This window comes from Tachypleus tridentatus, chromosome 2, assembly GCF_004210375.1.
Source record: "Tachypleus tridentatus isolate NWPU-2018 chromosome 2, ASM421037v1, whole genome shotgun sequence".
NCBI classification, from domain to species: Eukaryota; Metazoa; Arthropoda; class Merostomata; order Xiphosura; family Limulidae; genus Tachypleus; species Tachypleus tridentatus.
In genome coordinates this window covers 75,354,082-75,369,706 of record NC_134826.1, presented here as the reverse complement: position 1 = coordinate 75,369,706, position 15,625 = coordinate 75,354,082, and the positions used below count along the sequence as shown (strand labels likewise).

General features: G+C 35.6%; 1 protein-coding gene across 2 annotated transcripts in view; it reads left to right on the top strand.

Annotated features, from left to right (window-relative positions):
• The first annotated feature begins 2,638 nt into the window (after positions 1–2,638).
• LOC143236005 (RNA-binding protein Musashi homolog 2-like) overlaps positions 2,639–15,625 on the top strand; it is a 35,654-nt gene continuing 22,667 nt past the window's right edge. The window contains exons 1-2 of one of the 2 annotated variants that reach the window (XM_076474192.1): positions 2,639–3,040; positions 3,674–3,766. In XM_076474192.1, coding sequence (XP_076330307.1) covers positions 3,026–3,040; positions 3,674–3,766 — 108 coding nt within the window. In that variant the 5' untranslated portion in view covers positions 2,639–3,025. The remainder of the gene's footprint in view (positions 3,041–3,673; positions 3,767–15,625) is intronic. The other variant, XR_013019421.1, reaches the window with a different exon arrangement.

Here is a 15,625-nt window from a genome sequence, read left to right as displayed (position 1 = left end):
ATGACTAGCTGTCTTCCCTCTAGTCTTACACTGCTAAATTAGGGACGGCTAGCGCAAATAGCCCTCGTATAGTTTTACGCGAAATTCAAACAAACAACATTTGATATAAATGTCTGTCTGCATGCACAAAAAACGTTTCTTTCCCATCACGATAGAAACGGCTCATTCTATTCTACCATATACAATTAGACGACATTATGGCTAAACCAAACATGGAGTGGAAACAAATACAGCAAACAAGCACGCGCTATTACAGGTAAATCATACAAACAGGTGCTGTTACACGATAAATGAACATAATATTCTCAGTATCAGCTTATACCCGCTGAACAAAACGTTCTACAACCTAGTTCCTCTTTGTAAAGACAAGCGACATACATCTTATAAAGAACAAGTTTCAAAAGTAAATCTGTTGATGTTTATGTCCCTCTGAAGGATATTATCGATGTTTTATCGGTTTCATTTTGGGTAGTTAAAATGATTCGTTTTTCGTATTTCCTTGCATAGAGTAAATGTTTTGATTTTATATCGCTGTGTGTGAAACATTACATATCGACTAACCTCAGAACTTCACTACACTGGGATTTGAAGATGCAAAACCTGACACAAAAAACAAATCAAAATCAGTTTTGTTTGTTTTGAACTTCGCGTAAAGTTACTCGAGGGCTATCTGCGCTAGCCGTTCCTAATTTAGCAGTGCAAGACTAGAGGGAAGGCAGCTAGTCATTACCACTCACCGCCAACTCTTGGGTTACTCTTTTACCAAAGAATAGCGGGACTAACCGTCACATTGTAACGCCCCCACGGCTAAATGGGCGAGCATGTTTGGTGTGACGGGAATTCGAACCCGTGACTCTCAGATTACGAGTTGAACGCCTTAACCCACCTGGTCATGCTGGCCATCAAAAACAGTTTAGGCAGTCAGGCTTATTAAAATGTTAGGCCTACATCCGGGACATCTTAAAAAACAAAGTTACAACAGTATACAACACTTTTCCTCTCACCACCACCCCCACCCTTTTCAAGCAGTGGTTCAGTGGTAAACCCGAAGGTTTCACAACGCTAAAATTCGGGTTTCGATCTTGGCAGTGAGTAGAGCATAGACAGTAAGTTGTTTGTAGCTTTGTATTTGACAATAAACCCATATACGTACTAACAAAGACCGCTAGTCAACTGAAATACCTTATTGGTAACTTTGTTACGTCAGTGTAATTTGATTGCCGAAAGGTCCGACCTAGAATAGTCGTAAATGATACGCTGTGAAATAAAACAAATTAACAGTATACTTGTCTGTGTGTATATATACTTACTTACGCAAGTGGTCATGTAGTCACGTTTTTCAGCGAACCTTTGTTGGATAGCGCATTGTTCAACGTCCTTCTTACGTAGTAAGTTTCAATAATATTGAACACAAGCCTTGCTTTATTATAGAAAAATACAAATATTCATAGCTACCCATATAAAGCGGTTTATGTTATATATATATATATATATATATATAAATCATTTTATGGCATTATGTCGAACTGTCGAACGGGTACTTTTGTGGTGTTATGTTTAATAGTCTCTATGAATTACATGATGCTATATATATAATAGTTTCTAATCTACATGGTATTGTGTATCTGTCAACTACATGATGCTATATAAAATAGTTTGTAATGTATATGGTGTTATGTATAATAATCTGTGAACTACATGGTGCTATATACAATAGTGTGTAATCTACACGGTATTATGTATAATAATTTGTGAACTACATGGTGCTATATTTAATAGTGTGTAATCTACACGGTATTATGTATAATCATCTGTGAACTACATGGTGCTATATTTAATAGTGTGTAATCTACACGGTATTATGTATAATCATCTGTGAACTACATGGTGCTATATTTAATAGTTTGTAAAATACACGGTGTTATGAATAATAATTTGTGAACTACATGGTGCTATATATAATAGTTTCTACGAACTACAATGCAATTGAATTTACTTGTAATTGCTATCAAGTTGATTTTTGATTAAAACATTTTTGTATACACATTGAACTTGGTGTACTGTAGATATCTTTAACCTTGTAACCAGTGTACAGTGAAGTTGATATACTGTGTATATATATATATATATCTTTAAACTTGTAGCACTAAAGTTTATATGCTGTAGGTATCTTTAACCTTGTAATAGTGAAGTTGATATAGTGTAGGTATATTTAAACTTGTAACCAGTACAGTTAGTTGAAGTTAATTTTGAATATTCATCAACACTTTCAGTTACAAAACACCAGCAAGATGCATAGTTTCTTAAGGCCTCATTTTACTGGTTGATATGTTCTTGTTTACGTCAGAAAGCTGGGTGAGTGCAGTACAGTTTGTCATGTTTCTACATGTCTCAGTTTCACCTGTCTACCCGTCGAAATACGATAGAAAATGACACCAACGGCTTAATACACAGGAATATATATTATAAAGTTCGGTTCTCGTGGTTTGAACTTTAATTTATCAGCTCTCTGACCAGACAAGACGTCTAGAAATACAGGTCAAAACAGGTCATTTCCCTCCAAAAGTAACAGTCCAGTTAATCCATTTTTCTTGTTGTCGAACCAAACAGCCAAAAGGATGGTACGTTGACATCTTGGTATTTTGGACATGAGCACGTAATTCCACTCTCCTGCACATCACGACTTCCATTAGCGATAGGAAGACATTTATTAAAAGTGTGCCTCAGAACGGTATGATCATGTGTGTATTTATATGGTGATTGTATACGTCCTTTACTAACCACAGACAGTGAGCCTACATTACGTGATCTGAAGACGACGTAGAACTGACGCTACTAGTTTATTACTGTGAGCTATTGAACAGACAAGTTGTTTAAGTTCTGACATCACTCAGTCGACAACGTACAAATAAGTAGAACCGGCAAACTTGAGTGTCAAGTTTCACCGTATGTTTCCAGAGAAGTTTGTGAATAGTGAGCGTGCACAATGGAAGGAACAGGGTTCGAACTACTGTAAACCTATAACATGGGTCTTCCAACGGTTAGTATTGAAGTGGAGGGTTCTGTTTGAATTAAAATATATTGATGATAATACACATTACTGTTTATTTGGCCCTCAACGGGCTTTACTTTGGGTCCAAACTCCAACGAAATGAATAATGATTACTTTTCCAATTGTCATCAAATTTCTTCTTTTTTTTTTGAAACTTGTATTTTCGAAAGTCCACATACCACAAAATCACAGTTGAAACTGACCATAACACTAGCCAACAAATTGAGGCTGTACTCGTGTAAGAATACATATATAATTATAATAGAGTCCACATATCAAAAAACCACAGATGACATTAACCATAACACTAGCCAACAAACTGATGCTGTGCTCGTGTAAAGATACACATTATATTAACACGAACACTATACTAAGGACAGTGATGTTTTGACAACGATGATATAAGCTTAGAAATCGTCGTCTCTTATGTTGTGGGTCATATTGACCCGATAAAACTTGAAACAAATTGAAATAGAACAGAATTGACGATTCTCTTTATGAATTTCTTAGTAGTAATTAATATAATATTTCAACTGGAAGATGTGTCAGGTCAAATTGACCCGTCAAGTAGAGCAAGTAGGTTTACTTGACCTTTCCTGACGCTCTGTTCACGTTCTTTAGATGGTAACGAGGACAAAGAAGGTTTTTGTTGGTGGACTCTCAGCACCGACGACGCTAGAAGATGTGAAGAATTATTTTCAACAGTATGGACTGGTAAGTTCAATGTTTAATTTAGTTAGTAAGTAAGTTATAAAGTAGAACTAACTAAGGTACAACACAAGATAGTGTGTGAAGTATCTACTAAAAGAAGGACAAACCAGACAAAATTATATCTATAATAGATACAATAATAGGTAGACAGATAAACTAGATAGAATGAATGATAGGCAGATGAAAGAGATATTATAATAAATAGATAAAATACAGAATAAAAGATAGATAGCACAGATAAAAATATAGAAATATAGATAGATGAAATTTCTTTCAATCCTATTCTTACATACACATGTTGTACGACTCACAAACCAATTAAGTGCGTTAGAGTTTTAAAAATTTAACAGAATCGTTTGGATTAATTAATTAAGTGTAAATATCATGAACATTACAAAACAGGAAAGATCATTTTGAAAACATATCAACTGGATTTCTCAATATTGTTTTACCATCTTATGACAACAAAACTTTTAGTGTATACAGAATCCATGAATTTTCTGTTCTATTAAAACCTGAAATAACCTGATAAAAGGTATATGAATGATGTAGAGTCATGGCTCCAGTTATTGATTCGAATATACACATTAATTACATTTCCCACCAAAATTCACGTGCCTTTCTTGCGCCTCGAAATAACAACTGTTATTGCTATGTTCGTTTTCAGTATCAGATTCATGTCCGTTTGTCTGTAAACTGTGAGTTTCAACCGTTCCATAGTACTGATAGTTCGTCACTTTTAGGTCTGTTGTTAAAGAACTTGGTTTTGATAAAAAAAAATATAAGCCTAATCTTTGTAGTTTATTCTTTATTCAAATGCTCACATATCACTGACACAACAAATGCACATCATGTAATTAATGCTAATAAACTCACACCAGTTAACACAAGAAATTCACATCAGGTAATTAATACTAATAAATTCACTACAGTTAACTTAACAAATCCGCATAATCTAATCGATGCAAACAAATACACATCGACAACGATATTCGTGCAAATGATCATGAGTCGAGCGTGGCCCAGCGGTTAGCGCGCCAGACTGTTGATCATAGAAACAAACAACAGAAACCTGCGCAATGCTCTTTGTTCTGTCCCTAACCATATAGCACAAACAAAAAGGTAATAATAATGAAAACCTCTTCTTGCGATCAGGAGTGACACTGCACGCTATGCGGTGTGACGTCAGCACCAGGAACCAATTGAATGAATGATTACGTTGGAGTACGAAGCAAACTTTTAAGTGTAACTAAAATTAAAAACCTCTGATGTAAAGTGTACAACCAGTAAAATATTACGTTCCGTGTCTTACTGTAACGATAAAGGAGAAGAAGGAATTGAGTTTTGTATGTGCGAAACAAACCGTTATATATGTGTGTGTGTGTAAGTGTGTATACACGTGCTTGAGTGTGTTAGTTCTTGGGAAGAAGCGTGATTTAAAAGATTAAATTTAACAACTGGTATTCAAAAAGGGCACACAAATCACAGAGCAACAAGGGAACACACAAATCACAGAGCAACAAGGAAACACAGAAATCACAGAGCAACAATGGAACACAGAAATCACAGAGCAACAATGGAACACAGAAATCACAGAGCAACAATGGAACACAGAAATCACAGAGCAACAATGGAACACACAAATCACAGAGCAACAATGGAACACAGAAATCACAGAGCAACAATGGAACACAGAAATCACAGAGCAACAAGGAACACACAAATCACAGAGCAACAAGGAAACACAGAAATCACAGAGCAACAATGGAACACAGAAATCACAGAGCAACAATGGAACACACAAATCACAGAGCAACAATGGAACACAGAAATCACAGAGCAACAATGGAACACACAAATCACAGAGCAACAATGGAACACACAAATCACAGAGCAACAAGGGAACACACAAATCATAGAGCAACAAGGAACACACAAATCACAGAGCAACAAGGAAACACAGAAATCACAGAGCAACAATGGAACACACAAATCACAGAGCAACAATGGAACACACAAATCACAGAGCAACAAGGAAACATACAAATCACAGATTTTTGAATGAGTCATTTTTTCTTTGGTTAGGCAACTTAGAGAAAAGTGTGGGAAAGTTGATGAGAGACCAAACCTAACCTAACCAAACCCTTCCTAAGTGAAAGACATTCGAAAACAGATTGGACGAGTGACGTACTACGTCACAATGGACGTGTCCGTCGGTGTACTAGTATCCTTAGTTTTCTCTCCGAATTTTCACTTTTAGTATAGCAGACGTGAACAGTTTCGTGTTAGTGTTTATTCGTGCGCGTCGTAAATTAGCGGGATTTGATGTAAACTGACTACTAAACGTGATATATTAGCATAACCCACCATAAATGGATAAACGTCGATTTGTATGCATAATGAAGTGTTTGATTTTGGGGAACATATTACTTGAATAGACAGAACCAAAACATTCCTCCCAAAATAAACCACCGGGTTAATGGTTACAATTCGTTTTTTATTGATTTACTTTTATAATTAGCGTAAAGTGTTTCGATCTTCAAGTTTAATCTTGCGTACATTTTGCATTTGGAGACTTTTTGTGTTTTGTTTCGTTTTTTCTAAACTGTAACAATAAATTTGCTGTACGTTAGAATGGTAACACCCAAATAGTCGTAGTTAATCATAAAAACAAGTGTAACTGGAATCTTCAAATCCAACTTATGTTAATGTTCAGCCGTTGAACTATTGACAAAGTGAGAGAGAACGGGTAACCACCCACACAAGGGCTCTTTAAACCGAATAACGGGATTAACTGTTACTTTTATAACGGTTTACAGATGAAAGTAAGGACCTTTCGATTCGCTGAACAATAGGCCACGTGCGCCCAAATAATAATAATAAAAAAAGTGAAAGAAATAGTGCGTGTTATGAATAGTGCACACAACCAAGCCCTATATTCCCGGTGATCATTCCTCTGTCTCTAGTAGTCTTATAGTTCCATTTGTTTGATGAACTATCAATTGTTAGAAACTAACCTCGTTAGTTCAAAAATAATGAAAGCACAGATATCTCTACTGTTTCACTCTTGTCCTTGTATAGCGGGCCCGGCATGGCCGTGTAGTTAGGAAATTCATAAAGAGAATCATCAATTCTATTCTATTTCAATTTGTTTCAAGTTTCATCGGTCGATATGACCCCCAACATAAGAGACGACGATTTCTAAGCTTATATTATCGTTGTCAAAACATCACTGTCCTTAGTATAGTGTTCGTGTTAATATAATGTGTATCTTTACACGAGCACAGCCTCAACTCGTAATCTGAGGATCGTGGGTTCGAATCCCCGTCACACCAAACATGCTCGCCCTTTCAGCCGTGAGGGCGTTATAATGTCACGGTCAATCACACTGTTCGTCGGTAAAAGAGCACCCCAAGAGTTGGCGGTGGGTAGCGATGAATAGCTGCCTTCCCTCTAGTCTTACACTGCAAAATTAAGGACGGCTAGCGCAGATAGCCCTCGTGTAGCTTTGCGCAAAATTCAAAACAAACCAACCACCCACACACCTTTTGTTTCACTGTTTGGAGTTATGTTACGGTAGTTATAAACGATTTCTGTTGGAGAACAAACATTCTTCCGATAACAGTGCTCCTGGAACTTCCTATCTCAGAATATAGTTAATCTTTTATCACTCATCCTTTATCACTTGAGATAAGAATTTAAAGAATAAGACGAGAAACGAGAGAGAAAATGAAAAATTAATTACACAAAGTGAGAAAGAAAGTTGATTTAATCTGGGGTGAGTAACGTGAACGTCAGTCTTTCGTGCCCTTCTGAGCTCTTTTATTTATTACTTCTTGAACACTATGTTTAACTGACTTTATTGTAAAAACGTAATAATTGCAAGAATCGCCTAAGACCTTCGTATAATTTAGCAATATTTTCTGCTAGATGAACATTTACACAGAAACCATTTCGTAAAATTAAATATGTTACGTAAGGTTGACGTTATTTTTAGTAAACTTGTTATTTTATTACTAATATTCAATTTTTCATAAATCTATTAAAATAATTCTTATTAATTCTTTAATAAACACGCCCCCGCGCTTTAAGACTGTGTGCAAATTTTTAAAAAAACGACAGTGAAATTCCATTATCCGGTAATATAAGAGTAGCCGTAGAGTTGGCGGTGGGTGCTCTTGACTAAATTCCTATCTTCTTTAGTTTAATAGTTCGAATTAGGAGCGACTGTGTGTAGTTAGTCTCTTTGAAGCTTCGTGACAAATTTATCAAAAAAAATTAAAGGTTCGTAAACCATATATGTGTACAGGTTTATATCGAGCACTAAATTTCGACTAGAGGTTTGTGTGAATCTGGTTCTCACTGGTAGTAATTCTACTGGAGGTTTGTGCGAACTTGGTTCTCAGTGGTAGTAACTGGACTGGAGGTTTGTGCGAGCTTGGTTCTCAGCAGTAGTAACTCTACTGGAGTTTTGTGCGAACTTGGTTCTCAGTGGTGGTAACTGGACTGGAGGTTTTTGTGAATTTGGTTCTCAGTGGTAGTAATTCTACTGGAGTTTTGTAGGAACTTGGTTCTCAGTGGTGGTAACTGGACTGGAGGTTTGTGTGAACTTGATTTTCAGTGGTAGTAATTCAACTTTAGATTTGTGTGAACTTAGTTCTCCAGGGTATGTAATTCTGTTAAAGATATGTAAGAACGGATTCCAACAACTAATGCAAGTTAAAATCAGCGATCATCATCCCGATCGTCAGATTTATCAATTTTTAAAACTTAATACCCAGCGTAAGTATCTGGTGTGTTTTGTTTCACAATGATTGCAAAAATCCTCAGTTTTCCATGAAGTCTTACTATTATAAAGGACATTTCCTTTGAGTTTGGTTTTCGAAGTGGTCGGGTATTGAACCCAGTATCTTTCACACACCCGGCATGTGTTTTTCCCATCATGCTCTATTTCTCAGCATGGTATGGCTAGGTGGTTAAGGCACTCGATCGCACTCCAAAGATAACGGGTTCGAATCCCCGTCACACCAAACATTTTCGCCATTTCAGCCGTGGGGGCGTTATAATGTGACAGTCAATCACACTATTAATTAGTAAATGAGTAGCTCAAGAGTTGGTGGTGGATGATGATGACTAGCTGCCTTCCATCTAGACTTACACTGCTAAATTAGGAATGGCTAGCGCAGGTAGCCCCCGTGTAGCTTTGCGCGAAATTAAAAAAAACAACAACTATTTCTCAGTACGAGTAAATTAATTACCTGATGCAGCTTTAAAGACGAAACATTGAATAAATTAAATAATTATTAATCTGTAGTAGTTTCACAAAATCGAAATAATTGTTAAGGTGTTGACTGACTCCATCTTAACTGTGTACAAATATATTAGTGATCTTATGTTACTGGCAATCAATAACAACTAACCAACAATACCCAAACATTGTAAGTTACGTAATCTTGAATCTGGTTAGGGCGCTCAACTTCCAGTCTGAGGGTCGCGGGTCCGAATCCCCGTCACATTAAGCATGCTCACTCTTTCAGTCTTGGGCGCGTTTAATGTAAAATCAACCTCACTATTCGTTGGTGCAAGAGTAGCCCAAGAGTTGGAAGTGGATGATGATGACTAGCTACTTTCCCTCTAGTCTTACACTGCTAAATTAGGGACGACTAGCGCAGATAGCCCTCGTGCAACTTTGCGCGAAATTCAAAAACAAACGAAATGAAAATCTTCAATACACGCAAGACTATTTTGTCAAATATGTATAATATTTGATTTTTTTTAATATTCCGCTAAACGTAACAAAGCTTAAAAGAAGGGTTCATGTCCGTTGCCATCTTGTTAACCTCGAAAGCTCTCGTTGTAGGCAAGTTATTGAAATTAGTTCGTAGAATCTAAACTAGAATGTTACTTATCCTCACGTCCAATCAAACAGTTCTGTTGACTGTGTCGTCAAGCAGATGTGGTAAAAGGATTCATCTCTCGCATATTCATCTAGACAAACAAAGAACGGGAAGTAGCACTCGTTGTAACCAGGAAAATACTTCCTGTACATCCTGCATCAACTGCCGTAACATAATAAGAAAATCACGCATACAATATAGGACCTGTGGGCCTTGGCCAGGGAACTAATGACCCAATTCCTGCATACATCTTAACATTAAGACTCTTTCCATCCTATGGTAGTCCGGTTTTACTAGATAATACATTATAGAACAATGCAGAACATAGCTTTATTATGGCGTTCACGTCTGAATAAAGCTTATAAAAATGAAATTATTTCGTTCGAAATTCTATTGAGCAAAACAACAAAAATGGAAACTAAGTATTTCATTTTTTTTTCTTTTTCGGGAAACGCCTGAAACTACCAAGAATAATACGATTTCTGCTTACAGATTCAATTATTCTAGGACATTATTTGCGTTCTTTTATATTATTATTAAATTTGGTTTCATTCATTTTATTTATTTAATTTCTTAAAACTAATAAAATCAACTATTAGTATCTTCCTTTTTAAAGCTAATAGACAAATCAGCTCCTTTTTTACATGTAGAATCAGAAAATGATAGTGTTACATTGAACCAGGTTGGTCAAAAGAGACGCAATAGGATTTGTAGTACGCATGTTTTAAAACATCAGATACACCTTCATGAAAGTATTCTAAAACTTTACGTTAGTCTTAAAGTGACGGGATTATCAACAATATCTTTAAGATCGTTTTACTAATCTTACAAAATAAGTCCTTGGTGATTTACAACACACGGGGTTCGATTCTTCTTAGTGAACACATGATGAGACACACACTTATACATGGTCAGCTTAAGCTGCTTTAGTTCTCAATAATATAATTAAAGTCTTACCCACCAACCCTTACCTTCATATAATGTAAGGGTTTTAATTTTTAGCTTGCGCTTTGTTTAGTTTCTCAGTTATATCACTAAAAAGGAAAACGCCCTCTTACGATGTCCCACAAGTACCAGATACAGAGAAAAAAGAACTAAACAAAAATCCATATTTCAGTTCTTAGAAAAACAAACAAACAAACAAACAAAAACAACAAATAATCAATATACGAGTCAAACGATATCTTGATGTAAATTATTTACATCCATGCTGTGGAAATTCACGCACAGATAGTTGATTAATGGCGTTCGAAATAACAGTTCTAAATCTGCTCTCATGTAACATACTGATGCACGTTACCAAACCTCGATACAAGTAAAACTTGACTTTCTCTGAAATATATATCGTATATATTAACACCCGTATCAAGTTGTCTAACACAGCCCGCCTCTCTGTCAAGTTCTCTGAAACTTAACGCCAATCCCTCTGTTTAGTTGTCTAACACTTAACACCCGTCTCTCTGTATCATAGAAATAATCTTCTACAAGTTATTTACATTCTGTTTACATAATGTGCATCATAAACATAAACCGCTATAAGTTATTTACATTACGTTCACATAATCTGTATCATGAACATAAACTGTTATAGGTGATTTGCACTCTGTTCGCATAATCTGTATCATGAACATAAACTGTTACAGGTGATTTACATTCTGTTCGCATAATCTGTATCATGAACATAAACTGTTACAGGTGATTTGCATTCTGTTTGCATAATCTGTATCATAAACATAAACTGTTACAGGTGATTTGCATTCTGTTCGCATAATCTGTATCATAAACATAAACTGTTACAGGTGATTTACATTCTGTTTACATAATCTGTATCATGAACATAAATTGTTACAGGTGATTAACATTCTGTTCACATAGTCTGTATCATGAACATAAACTCTTAGAGGTGATTTACATTCTGTTCACATAGTCTGTATCATGAACATAAACTCTTAGAGGTGATTTACATTCTGTTCACATAGTCTGTATCATGAACATAAACTCTTAGAGGTGATTTACATTCTGTTCACATAATCTGTGTGATAAACATAAACTCTTAGAGGTGATTTACATTCTGTTCACATAATCTGTGTGATAAACATAAAATACGAAGAGTGCTTCTCCATTTTACCATATCAGTTCATTTTATATTTGTGATTTATCAAAATATTCACTTTTTAAAATAATTCATGTGTAAAAATTGCCTTTTTTTAATTCTTGATTAAAATATTCTGGATATCAACAGTTCTAAAATATTTTGTATATGAAGGTAGTTAACTTTAACAAACCTGGTCATCTCACATAATTTTTACAAGCCTGGTCAGTCCTCATAATCTTTACAAACCTTGTCAGTCCACATAATCTTTAGAAGCCTGATCGGTCCACATAATCTGTACAAACCTTGTCAGTCCACATAATCTTTAGAAGTCTGGTCAGCCCACATAATCTGTACAAACCTTGTCAATCCACATAATCTTTGCAAACCTTGTCAGTTCAGATCATCCAGTGTAGTTCTGTAACCTCTTTCAACGCGTTCTTAGCGCTTCTGGTTTCACAGATCTAATCTAATATAATATAATTTTACTCTAACTAAAAGCTATCATTGTTTTCTGTTGTGGTTTATTTCATTAAATAAACAAATACGTGATAATATTCAAAAGGTGCCCCTTCAGTCGATGGTAAGTTAGTGGGATTATAACTCTGGAGTTCTAGTTTCGATACCCGACGTGTGAAGAGCACAAATAACCAAATGTGTAAGCTACTTAAGGTTTATTGAAGTGAAAAACTACAAAATGGATTATCAACCATGCGTTTTCTTTGCTCATGAGGAATCGAAACATGATTTTTTAGAAGTATAACTTTACAAACACACCCATGATCTACGTGGTTTTGAGAGAGAGACAAAAAACAAACAAACATGATCTTTATGCAGTTATAACGTGCATTTGGATAAATGTATAATGGTACAGTCTTTACGTATAGAGTCGTATGATAAAGGCTATATATAATAAGATAAATGTGTAACGATACAGTAGTTTATATAAAGCCAGGTGTTTGTTCACATATAGAGTCGTATGATAAAGGCTATATATAATAAGATAAATGTGTAACGATACAGTAGTCTATATAAAGCCAGGTGTTTGTTCACATATAGAGTCGTATGATAAAGGCTATATATAATAAGATAAATGTGTAACGATACAGTAGTCTATATAAAGCCAGGTGTTTGTTCACATATAGAGTCGTATGATAAAGGCTATATATAATAAGATAAATGTGTAACGATACAGTAGTCTATATAAAGCCAGGTGTTTGTTCACATATAGAGTCGTATGATAAAAGTCACAATACACAATATTTATCAAAGAAAGAAGGACATTCAGAAATCCGAGGGGAGGGGCGATAGAGCAGGAAATAGTGATGCATATTTAATCTTGTTCTCGAGGCGATGTAAAAACAATAGATAGTTATGAATGATTTAAAATAGTCTAAACTGCTCTTTATATGAGATAAGGTTTCTATTGTCTCTATTAAATGAAACAACGTATAGACCAAATAATTTGATAGAGTTTGTTTTAATTTGTAAAGTGATTTATAAATGTTTCAAATTCCTTCTTTTTTCCTGATATTTTGTTATTTACATACTCGTCTAAGTGTTAGAAGTCTCTTGGTTCGGTCTTGAAGTACTGAAGATAGATACTAAGGCTGTTTCCGTTCACAGTTGCTTTCGGTTTCGATACCAGCCTGAGGCGGACAGAGCACAAATAGCCCATTGTGTAGCTTTGTGCTAAACTTAAAACAAATAAACAAACAAACTGGAACACTTTTTTTTTTTTTCAAAATCTGCTTCGGTTTGTCTATAGTATCGAAAATCATACAGAAATGATATAATTTAAAACATCTGTTAGGCTAAAAACAATTTGAAGAGAAACAAATGAACTGAGAGCACTTCGTGGAGAAATAAATGGCTTAAGAATATTTGTAGGGAACGGATCAGTTAAGAATATTTTGTGAACACAGGGACGGGTGAGTAATTTCTAAGTTAGTATAAATAGCCTATTGTGTAGCTTTGAGTTAACAACAAACAGTCATAGATATCTTCCTATTCGTGATTGTAGTTATGCAGATGAGAACAGGCCTACTTGCTAACTAAGTGAAAGTGACGAACTTACTATAACTTTACTTTATAAACTGTAGAGATAATCAAATACGTTGTCACAACTACGACTTGATAACTCAAAAATAAATGAATGGTTTACTTTGACTGGACAAAAAACAGACCTTTTCGATCAAACTAGAAGTACAACAGGACCTTTCAACCAAACTGGAAGTAAAATAGAACCTCTGAACCAAACTGGAGAAAAATAGGCTTTTTCAGACAAAAATGTCTATTTGGTTCGTTCTGAATTCCACGTATTAATTTAGCAGTATAAGACTTTTGGGCAATTCTTTTATTAACGAAGAGTTGTGATATTTTCAAAACGAGACCCAAAACTAGATTGTTTTCGAATAATTGACTACTATTCTTCAGGAGAATAAAGGGCTATGTTTAATGTGTGTGATGAAATATATAGGTTCAGAAGCCGATGTCACGTAAACCGGATGTTCAATGTTGGCCTTGAGAACTAGCCAGTCATAACCTAGAGATGTTTGTGTCAGGTTTAGTTTTGTGTCAAAGTTAAGAGTTACAAGAACTTATAAATAATTTATATAAAGATAAAATAAACGATATAAATAAAATTAAAATTGAATAACGGCAAAAGATGGTGGGAAATAGAGTAAATAATAACGTAATATTTGTTTGTTTTGAATTTCGTACAAAGCTACTCGAGGACTAATCTGAGCAAGTCGTCCCTAATTTAGCAATGTAAGACTAGAGGAAAGGCAGCTAGTCATCACCACCCACCGCCAACTCTTGGGCTACTCTTTTATGAACAAATAATTGGACTTACCATCACATTATAATGCCCTCACCACTGAATGGGCGAGCATGTTTGGTGCGACCGAGATTCTAACCCGCGACCCTCGAATTACGAATCAAACGCCTTAACACGCTTGACCATGCCGGGCTAGCTCAAAATATAAGAAATCAAAACAATAAATAGAAAGATTTGAAGAGTGTGATTCATCAGACTTTATGACGTCCTCACGGCTGAAAGGACGAGCATGTTTGATGGGACGTGGATTGGAATCTGCGAGTCGAGCTCCGTGACAATTTAGCATGCCTTTACCTTGGTAACATGACTTTGATAATAGTTTTACCACAAATATGTAATACCAAAGACATATTATTTCTGTTTTCATAAATTGACATTTTAAAAATCCAAGTCTGCGAGGCCCGGGCATGGCCTGGTGGTTAAGGCGCTCAACTCGTAATATAAGGGTTGCAGGTTCGAATCCCCGTCGCACCAAACATGCTCGTCCTTTCAGCCGTGGGGGCATTATAAGCGACGGTCAGTCCCACTATTCGTAGGTAAAGAGTAGCCCAAGAGTTGGCAGTGAGTAGTTACGACTAGTTACCTTCCCTCTAGTCCAATGGTTCCCAACTAGGGGTGCTCGCACCCCTTGGAAGTGCGAGATAGCGTTCCAGGGGATGCAAGATAACATTTGTTTTGGCCACCTTTACCTTTATTCTTAACTAAATAATTACTGTGAGGGGTGCAAGAACATATTAAATTTTTTTAGGGGTGTGGGGCATAAAAAAGGTTGGGAACCACTGCTCTAGTCTTACACTGCTACATTAGAGACGGCCAGCACAGATAGTTCTCGTGTAACTTTGCACGAAATTCAGAACCAAATTAAATCAGTCTCATAAAAAAAGGAAAGTTTTATATAATATATTCACACCAGGTTTGGCACTATGAAGAATATAATTTTTTTCTGCCTCGTGTAACGTTCAGAGCAATATAATTGAAACGGTAATTAATGTTACAACATTTGTACTGTTGAGATATTCTAAGTCAGTTTT